Consider the following 11,373-nt stretch of genomic DNA (forward strand, 5'->3'; position numbering starts at 1 on the left):
ACGGTTTCAATGTTGCAGAATTATGAAAGAACTCAGATGAAGTTAAAGTGTTTAAAGGAAGGTGTGTGTGTGTGTGTGTGTGTGTGTGTGTGTGTGTGTGTGTGTGTGTGTGTGTGTGTGTGTGTGTGTGTGTGTGTGTGTGTGTGTGTGTGTGTGTGTGTTGTGGCCGCAGGCAGGAGCGGTCAGTGGAAGGTGGATGTGGTGATGAGCATTCGTCCCTCCAGCAGCACCGGTGTAATATTCGCCCTGGTTACCAACAACACCGTCCCTCTGTCCGTTGCCGTGGTAACACGGGGACCCGACGATGCGGTAAGCTCCACCTCTGCTGACATCACATCCTGTTGAAGTCTTCTGTTTTAGGCGACCAACGGCACCTTATAGCCCTTAACCCTTTTCCTGATGCGGGACAAAATGCCCGATTGGCGATTTCCCAACACGCTGAACTGAGCAATGCCATTGGACCATTATAATAGGCTACTTTTAAACGCATAGCAATGATTACTTAGCTGTATGCGTTTAAATGTAACGTTAGCCTATTAAAATGGAATAATGTTAATTTAATGTATTTTCTGAGAGGGAGCGGGATTTTTTTTGGGAAAGTCGGGGGAGACGGGATAAACACATGCAGCATCTTAATTGTTAAGAAAATGAAACGAAATAAATGAATAAATTGACGCTACGATGAGCATTTACTACTTTGAAAAAATGCGGGTCGGGTACAATATATATATATATTTTTTTTTTTTTGCGGCCTGAGTTGCGGGCGGTGGGGTGCGGGTTGCAAAACTATTTTTCTTACTTAGTATTTTTGTCTTGTTTCTAGTCCAAACATCAAAAAATGAAATTAATTCAAACAGAAAACAAGATTATTTTTCTCACCCCATTGGCAGATTATTTATCTTATTTTAAGCAAAAACTCTCTTCATTTTGAGTTATTTTTCCCCAAAACAAGACAATTACTTTTGCTTGTCTAGTAAATACTTCTTGTTTTAAGAATTTTTAGATATTTAGACTAGAAACACGACAAAAATACTTAGTAAGCATTTTTTGAAGTGCGGGTTGTTTATACATTGACCCGTGCATCACTGACACACACTCACACACACACGCTCTTGTTCTACAGGAACTGCAGGTGTTTGTGGATGGTGTGTGTGTGGCGACGCTTCAGTCTATGATGCTGTGTTATCCGGATCGGCTGCTGGTGGAGATGAGTGTGTCCACAGACGGGCTCAACATCTCCGCAAACTCCTCCAGCGTGAGCTACAGCGACGCCGAGACCCTGAGCGAGGCGCTGAGTAAACTCCACCGGGCCATGCAGGGACACGTCCACACTTACATCGGAGGACTTCCAGGTCAGTCAAAAAATAAAAAAATAATTCATTACATTTATATAGCGCTTTTCTAGGCTCCCAAATTGCTTTACATATAGAAGGGGAATCTCCTCAGCCACCACCAATGTGCAGCATCCACCTGATGATGCGACGGCAGCCATATTGCGCCAGAACGCTCACCACACACCAGCTGATTGGTGGAGAGGAGACAAAGTAATGAAGCCAATCAGGATATGGGGATTATTAGGAGGCCATGATGGACAGAGGCCAATGGGCGAATTTGGCCAGGATGCCGGGGTTACACCCCTACTCTTAATCGAAGGACATCCTGGGATTTTTAACGACCACAGAGAGTCGGGACCTCGGTTTAACGTCTCATCCGCAGGACGGTGCTCATTGACAGTATAGTGTCCTCATCACTACACTGGGGCGTTAGGACCCACACAGACCACAGGGTGAGCGCCCCCTGCTGGCCTCACTAACACCTCTACCAGCAGCTCCTAGTTTTCCCAGTTGGTCTCCCATCCAGGTAATGACCAGGCTCAGCCCTGCTTAGCTTCAGTGGGAAACCAGTGTTGGGCTGCAGGGTGATATGGCTGCTGGTCAAATATTACACTGCAAAAAATGCTTTTCTTACTCAGTATTTTTGTCTCGTTTCTAGTCCAAACATCTAAAAATTCTCAAACAAGAAGTATTTTTATGTAATAATTTTTCGATGTTTGGACTAGAAACGAGACAAAAATACTGAGTAAGAAACGCATTTTTTGCAGTGTACTCCGTTACAATTGAAAGTTGTAAAAACAGATTTTTACTTAAAGGATTAGTTCAGCCAGAAGTGTAAATTGTGTGATTAATTCCTCCTGTGGTTGGTCAGCCGTCAGACCTCCGCTCATCTTCACACACAGATGAAGATATTAGTGTTGAAATCCGATGGCTCAGAAAGGCCTTCATTGACACCAATGTCATTTCCTCTCTCAAGACCCATAAAGGCACTAAAGACGTCGTTACAAAGCCCATCTCACTACAGCGGCTCTACAATCATTGATGAAGAGGCCAGAATAGAGTTAGTGCGCAAAAACACTAAATAACGACTTATATAGTGATGGCCGATCTCAGAACAAAGCTTCGAACCGTTATGAGTCAGTGAATCGACTCATGAGTCGAACCGTTAAGAGTCAGTGAATCGATTCATGATTCAAACTGTTATGAGTCAGTGAATCGACTCATGATTCGAACCATTATGAGTCAGTGAATCAACTGATGATTCGGATCACCAAAGTCTCGATTTCAGCAGTTTGACTCGCGATCCGAATCATGAATCGATTCACTGACTGTTCGAATTTATAAATAAATAAATACATTTAAGTGAAAAAATAAGACACATAAAATTAAAGTAACCAGAAAACATAAAAATAACCTCATTTAAAATATGAATAAGACCTATAATAAAAACAACACTGATCTGTTAGCCTTGATGCTCAGCCACACCCACTACATTTGAGCTCGGGTGGTTCGGTCTGGACTTGATCCATAGAGGAGTAATTATGCCTGAACAGAAACTGACTAATGAGATCATCAGGGCGGGCTTTAGCCGATGATGGACAGATGATCAACAGAAACTGACCAATGAGATCATCAGGGCGGGCTTTAGCCGATGATGGACAGATGATCAACAGAAACTGACCAATGAGATCATCAGGGTGGGCTTTAGACGATGACGGACAGATTATCAACAGTAACTGACCAATGAGATCATCAGGGAGGGCTTTAGCCGATGACGGACAGATGATCAACAGTAACTGACCAATGAGATCATCAGGGCGGGCTTTAGCCGATGACGGACAGATGATCGACAGTAACTGACCAATGAGATCATCAGGGCGGGCTTTAGCCGATGAGGGACAGATGATCGACAGAAACTGACCAATGAGATCATCAGGGCGGGCTTTAGACGATGACGGACAGATGATCAACAGAAACTGACCAATGAGATCATCAGGGCGGGCTTTAGCCGATGACGGACAGATGATCAACAGTAACTGACCAATGAGATCATCAGGGAGGGCTTTAGCCGATGACGGACAGATGATCAACAGTAACTGACCAATGAGATCATCAGGGAGGGCTTTAGCCGATGACGGACAGATGATCAACAGTAACTGACCAATGAGATCATCAGGGCGGGCTTTAGCCGATGACGGACAGATGATCAACAGTAACTGACCAATGAGATCATCAGGGCGGGCTTTAGCCGATGACGGACAGATGATCAACAGTAACTGACCAATGAGATCATCAGGGCGGGCTTTAGCCGATGAGGGACAGATGATCAACAGTAACTGACCAATGAGATCATCAGGACGGGCTTTAGCCGATGATGGACAGATGATCAACAGAAACTGACCAATGAGATCATCAGGGCGGGCTTTAGCCGATGATGGACAGATGATCAACAGAAACTGACCAATGAGATCATCAGGGCGGGCTTTAGCCGATGACGGACAGATGATCAACAGAAACCGACCAATGAGATCATCAGGGCGGGCTTTAGCCGATGATGGACAGATGATCAACAGAAACCGACCAATGAGATCATCAGGACGGGCTTTAGCCGATGACGGACAGATGATCAACAGAAACTGACCAATGAGATCATCAGGGCGGGCTTTAGCCGATGATGGACAGATGATCAACAGAAACTGACCAATGAGATCATCAGGGCGGGCTTTAGCCGATGATGGACAGATGATCAACAGAAACTGACCAATGAGATCATCAGGGCGGGCTTTAGCCGATGACGGACAGATGATCAACAGAAACCGACCAATGAGATCATCAGGGCGGGCTTTAGCCGATGATGGACAGATGATCAACAGTAACTGACCAATGAGATCATCAGGGCGGGCTTTAGCCGATGACGGACAGATGATCAACAGTAACTGACCAATGAGATCATCAGGGCGGGCTTTAGCCGATGACGGACAGATGATCAACAGTAACTGACCAATGAGATCATCAGGGCGGGCTTTAGCCGATGACGGACAGATGATCAACAGTAACTGACCAATGAGATCATCAGGGCGGGCTTTAGCCGATGACGGACAGATGATCAACAGAAACTGACCAATGAGATCATCAGGGCGGGCTTTAGCCGATGACGGACAGATGATCAACAGAAACTGACCAATGAGATCATCAGGGCGGGCTTTAGCCGATGACGGACAGAAAGTGTCTGAAGAAAGTGGCGTTTGGGGGGTAAAATGTGTGTTATTTTGGCAAGGTTGCTGCTAAAATTTGCATTCTTGGGTCTATATATCTCATAATTGCGGTCGCTTCAACAAGTGGACATGGAAAACAACCGGCGGGAAAACTGCAGACTTGGCAACACAGTGCAGATGAGCTCTGTTGATGTTTGACAACAAACGTTATGCGTCGCTCTGCTGCTCTGATTGGTTGTCGGTCTGTCCAATCGATGTCTTTCCTGGTTGGGTTGAAACACGCCCCATAATCACAGCCCAATGAGCATCAGACTCATATTCTGACTAGAGCTGAGTATGACCACGGCAGGCTAGCGGTCGGTAGTCTGCAAGTCAGAATCTCTGCACAAACACTCCTTCAGTTCCTGACATCTAGTCGTCTTTATCGTGACTTTAAATCAATACATTCATCAATCCTGGTGCGCTAACATCAGACTGTACGTCCATTCTGAGCATCTGAACCTGGACTGACTCGGCTGGAGATGATGGAGGTGATTCTGAAACATTAAAGAGAGGAGTTTTGTTCTCGATCGATGTGCACGATGCTTTAAAATGGCATGAGAGAGAAGTCTCGCTGGTCTTTTCTCCTCTATTGTGCCGTATATCGAGTGAAGTTATTCCGACTCAAGATTACCAGGAACAATGATGATGTGCACTCATAAATCATGTATAATTTGTGTGTGTGTGTGTGTGTGTGTGTCTGTGTGTGTGTGTGTGTTTGAAATGGGTAGGTTTAGGGGCTGTGTGTGTGAGAGATGGGTAGGTTTAGAGGCAGTGTAGGGGGATTGTATGTACAGTGTAAAATCCATTACACCTATGGAGAGCCCACAATTCACAAAAACCTAACGTGTGTGTGTGTGTGCAGATCTCCCTCTGTCCATCACTCCCATCTCCGCGTTCTACCACGGCTGTCTGGAGATCAGTGTGGACGGTCGGCAGCTGGACTTCGATGAGGCTGTTAGTAAAGACAACAGCATTAAGGCTCACTCCTGCCCTCCCGTTTCTGCCCCCGACACGCCATTGGCCGAATCCCAGCCGCTGTAGACAGGAAGTGACATCACAGCCTCACGCAGGGACATTTTTTGTATTTTAAATGTGTGTTAAATGAGTGTTTTAATTGATCCACTCATTACACTAACCTGTGACCGTATGAAAGGGCCTCTATTTAAACACGCGACAGACGTTCATTCTGATGGCGGGAGTATTTTTATTTCTGACGTGTCTTTCTTTAATCACTATAGATCCATCAGTTGGTATCTTGTATATAACTCTCATTTTAATGTGGATATGTTTAGGTGGATATTGAACACTAGTGCAGCATTAATTGTTGAAAATTCAATAAAGAAAAAAACAAGAATAATAAACATGAAATGCAAAAATTCAATAAAGAAAAAAAAACGTGAAATGCAGCGTGTTTTTGTTGTCATTGAAATAAAAATCTTAAAAAGTAAAAGACATGAATGAGAATGTTCAACTGTTTCATTAACTAAGGTTAGTGAGTGGCAGATGTTATTGATGGGTTAATAGCAGAGGTAAGTGAGTGGAGGATGTTAGTGATGGGTTAATAGCAGAGGTTAGTGATGGGTTAATAGCAGAGGTTAGTGATGGGTTAATGGCAGAGGTTAGTGATGGGTTAATGGCAGAGGTTAGTGATGGGTTAATAGCAGAGGTTAGTGATGGGTTAATAGCAGAGGTTAGTGATGGGTTAATGGCAGAGGTTAGTGATGGGTTAATAGCAGAGGTTAGTGATGGGTTAATGGCAGAGGTTAGTGATGGGTTAATAGCAGAGGTTAGTGATGGGTTAATGGCAGAGGTTAGTGAGTGGCAGATGTTAGTGATGGTTAATGGCAGAGGTTAGTGATGGGTTAATGGCAGAGGTTAGTGAGTGGCAGATGTTAGTGATGGGTTAATGGCAGAGGTTAGTGAGTGGCAGATGTTAGCGATGGGCTAATAGTAGAGGTAAGTTAGTGGCGGATGTTAGTGATGGGTTAATAGCAGAGGTAAGTTAGTGGCGGATGTTAGTGATGGGTTAATAGCAGAGGTAAGTTAGTGGCAGATGTTAGTGATGGGTTAATAGCAGAGGTAAGTTAGTGGCAGATGTTAGTGATGGGTTAATAGCAGAGGTAAGTTAGTGGCAGATGTTAGTAATGGGTTAATAGCAGAGGTAAGTTAGTGGCAGATGTTAGTGATGGGTTAATAGCAGAGGTAAGTTAGTGGCAGATGTTAGTGATGGGTTAATAGCAGAGGTAAGTTAGTGGCAGATGTTAGTGATGGGTTAATAGCAGAGGTAAGTAAGTGGCAGATGTTAGTGATGGGTTAATGGCAGAGGTAAGTTAGCTAACTATTAACTATACATTAACCCATCACTAACATCTGCCATTGTCCCATAACTAACATCTGCCACTAACTAACCTCTGCCATTAACCCATCACTAACATCTGCCACTAACTTACCTCTGCCATTTACCCATCACTAACATCTGCCACTAACTTACCTCTGCCATTTACCCATCACTAACATTTGCCACTCACTTACCTCTGCCATTAACCCATCACTAACATCTGTCACTAATTTACCTCTGCCATTTACCCATCACTAACATCTGCCACTAACTTACCTCTGCCATTTACCCATCACTAACATCTGCCACTCACTTACCTCTGCCATTAACCCATCACTAAAATTTGCCACTCACTAACCTCTGCCATTAACCCATCACTAACATCTGCCATTAACTTACCTCTGCCATTAAACCATCACTAACATCTGCCATTAACCATCACTAACATTTGCCACTAACTTACCTCTGCCATTAACCCATCACTAACAGCTGCCACTTACTAACCTCTGCCATTAACCCATCACTAACATCTGCCATTAACTTACCTCTGCCATTAAACCATCACTAACATCTGCCATTAACCATCACTAACATTTGCCACTAACTTACCTCTGCCATTAACCCATCACTAACATCTGCCACTTACTAACCTCTGCCATTAACCCATCACTAACATCTGCCATTAACCATCACTAACATTTGCCACTAACTTACCTCTGCTATTAACCCATCACTAACATCTGCCACTAACTTACCTCTGCCATTAAGCCATCACTAACATTTGCCACTTACTAACCTCTGCCATTAACCCATCACTAACATCTGCCACTCACTTACCTCTGCCATTAACCCATCACTAACATCTGCCACTCACTAACCTCTACTATTAACCCATCACTAACATCTGCCACTCACTAACCTCTGCTATTAACCCATCACTAACATCTGCCACTAACTGACCTCTGCCATTAACCCATCACTTACATTTGCCACTAACTGACCTCTGCCATTAACCCATCACTAACATCTGCCACTCACTAACCTCTGCTATTAACCCATCACTAACATCTGCCACTCACTAACCTCTGCCATTAACCCATCACTAACATCTGTCACTCACTAACCTCTGCCATTAACCCATCACTAACATCTGCCACTCACTAACCTCTGCTATTAACCCATCACTACATCTGCCACTAACTGACCTCTGCCATTAACCCATCACTACATCTGCCACTAACTTACCTCTGCCATTAACCCATCACTACATCTGCCACTAACTTACCTCTGCCATTAACCCATCACTAACATCTGCCACTCACTTACCTCTGCCATAAACCCATCACTAACATCTGCCACTAACTTACCTCTGCCATTAACCCATCACTAACATCTGCCACTCACTTACCTCTGCCATTAACCCATCACTAACATCTGCCACTAATTTACCTCTGCCATAAACCCATCACTAACATCTGCCACTAACTAACCTCTGCCATTAACCCATCACTACATCAGCCTCTAATTTACCTCTGCCATTAACTCATCACTAACATCTGCGACTAATTTACCTCTGCCGTTAACCCATCACTAACATCTGCAACTCACTTACCTCTGCCATTAACCCATCACTTACATCTGCCACTAATTTACCTCTGCCATTAACCCATCACTAACATCTGCCACTAATTTACCTCTGCCATTAACCCATCACTAACATCTGCCACTAATTTACCTCTGCCATTAACCCATCACTAACATCTGCCACTAATTTACCTCTGCCGTTAACCCATCACTAACATCTGCCACTCACTTACCTCTGCCATTAACCCATCACTAACATCTGCCACTAATTTACCTCTGCCATTAACCAATCACTAACATCTGCCACTCACTAACTTCTGCAATTTAACCAATCACTAACATCTGTCACTAATTTACATCTGGCAGAGGTTAGTTAGTGGCAGATGCTAGTGATGGGTTAATGGCAGAGGTTAGTTAGTGGCAGAGGTTAGTTAGTGACAGGGATTAGATAGTGGCATGGGCTTGTTAGTGGTATGGGCTAGTTAGTGGCAGGGATTAGATAGTGGCATGGGTTAGTTAGTGGCAGAGGTTAGTCAGTGACCGGGATTAGATAGTAGCATGGGTTAGTTAGTGGTATGGGCTAGTTAGTGGCATGGGTTAGTTAGTGGTATGGGCTAGTTAGTGACCGGGATTAGATAGTGGCATGGGTTAGTTGGTGGCAGAGGTTAGTTAGTGACCGGGATTAGATAGTGGCATGGGTTATTTAGTGGCAGAGGTTAGTTAGTGACCGGGATTAGATAGTAGCATGGGTTAGTTAGTGGTATGGGCTAGTTAGTGGCAGGGATTAGATAGTGGCATGGGTTAGTTAGTGGTATGGGCTAGTTAGTGGCAGGGATTAGATAGTGGCATGGGTTAGTTAGTGGTATGGGCTAGTTAGTGACCGGGATTAGATAGTGGCAGGGGTTAGTTAGTGGCAGAGGTTAGTTAGTGACCGGGATTAGATATTTGCATGGGTTAGTTAGTGGTATGGGCTAGTTAGTGACCGGGATTAGATAGTAGCATGGGTTAGTTAGTGGTATGGGCTAGTTAGTGACCGGGATTAGATAGTAGCATGGGTTAGTTAGTGGTATGGGCTAGTTAGTGACCGGGATTAGATAGTGGCAGGGGTTAGTTAGTGGCAGAGGTTAGTTAGTGGCAGAGGTTAGTTAGTGACCGGAAATTAGATAGTAGCATGGGTTAGTTAGTGGTATGGGCTAGTTAGTGACCAGGATTAGATAGTTGCATGGGTTAGTTAGTGGCAGAGGTTAGTTAGTGACCGGGATCAGATAGTGGCAGGGGTTAGATAGTGGTATGGGCTAGTTAGTGGCAGGGATTAGATAGTGGCTTGGGTTAGTTAGTTAATTAGTGCCAGAGGTTAGTTACATTTATTAAGACTAGTTGTGAATGTTTTATGAGAAACAGGATAATCATATTCACCTGCACAGAGCTGAAGCACAACCAAAACAATGTTCTTCCACAAAACGCATGCAGTTTTGATTTTAAATGCTAGGGGGAAAAATGTTACCTTTAACTACAGACAATCGGCCTGTGAGTGTAAACTTTGCTACACTTTTGAAAAAATGCTTGGCTAGCAAAAGTCCTGGAAATAATTTTCCCTGAAAGGTCTGCAAGCTGCTGTTATAAATGGAAAGTGCTCTACTTTTGACTCCCTTACGTTTGTGTGGTTTAAAGGTGCATGAATGTTTCCATATGACAATAACTGGACACTTCATCTCTGTGAAGCTGACATGAGATATACAGTGTGTGTCACAGATGGATATGAGTGACCTGACCTCAATGTTGCATAAAGAAACAGATGGGAATCAGGAAGAGAATGATAACACTGGGTCAGAAAAACAAGAGGAGAGCGAGAGCGAGGTAAACACTAAAGAGAAAACAGCTGCAGGAGGAAGAATGTAACCTCGAATCTGACGGGAATATCACGGTCAGATCAACAAACATCTGTGATTAGAGCAAACATCTGCCTTTACTGAAACAGAAACTGCAGGATCAGAATTTATAATGTTTTTAAATGCTCATCTTAACATGATGATGATGATTCTGGAAAGACCTCATTAACGCTATAAAGCCTGACATGAAATTTGTTTTTTATGTTGACTATCATATTTGATACATCAGGCTTTTATGACTCAAACAGTCTGATATATGGAGAATATTGAGCTCAAAGTGAGCAAAAATATGCAATTTGGTGCAAATGATGATATTTATAAGGACAAAAGCTAAAATATGCACATGTGAATCAATCAGATCTTTATAAGAGCATACAATGCATATAAATGTCTATCTTTCAGTATGTCTTAGTAAGATAATATTTAAATACCTAGTTTTATGATCAAAGATCTGTAGTTTTAAAACATATAATGCAATGCAATGATGATTGACATGAAGAAATAAAGCTTCCTCAAAAGTATGATGATCATATTTGATACTCATAATGTTTCTAATAAATGATGTCTGGATGACCATGTTAACCTGAGCCGGGTTATAGGGTTAATTGGCAATTATTTGCTGTCATGAACAGATCCTTAAAGGAACAGTTCACCCGAAAATGAAAGTTGTGTTATCTTCCCCCTCATGACTTTCTGTTTTCTGTGGAACTCGTCAAATGTTTCGCAATAGAAATATTATAATCCATTCTGATGTGTGCCAGGAAAGAGCATGATGGGAAACGATAGGATGATCTGCCTGTGATTGTGACATAAATTCATATTCCTGGTAATCTGGAATTTAGAATAACTTCATCTCTTCTCTGATGACGAGGGCGGGGCCACCTGTCACTCAAATGAGATCAGCCAATAGCAAACCACAGCCAAACATTTGCTCTTGTTTCTGAAGCTTTTCACTCGATATACGGCATTTA

General features: G+C 43.2%; 1 protein-coding gene across 1 annotated transcript in view; it reads left to right on the forward strand.

Moving 5' to 3' along the window:
• pros1 (protein S) overlaps positions 1–5,993 on the forward strand; it is a 35,242-nt gene extending 29,249 nt beyond the window's left edge. The window contains exons 12-14 of the mRNA XM_067442318.1: positions 173–309; positions 1,124–1,352; positions 5,454–5,993. Coding sequence (XP_067298419.1) covers positions 173–309; positions 1,124–1,352; positions 5,454–5,632 — 545 coding nt within the window. The 3' untranslated portion in view covers positions 5,633–5,993. The remainder of the gene's footprint in view (positions 1–172; positions 310–1,123; positions 1,353–5,453) is intronic.
• Positions 5,994–11,373: the final 5,380 nt, after the last annotated feature.

This window comes from Pseudorasbora parva, chromosome 4 (genome assembly GCF_024679245.1).
Source record: "Pseudorasbora parva isolate DD20220531a chromosome 4, ASM2467924v1, whole genome shotgun sequence".
Taxonomy (NCBI): Eukaryota; Metazoa; Chordata; class Actinopteri; order Cypriniformes; family Gobionidae; genus Pseudorasbora; species Pseudorasbora parva.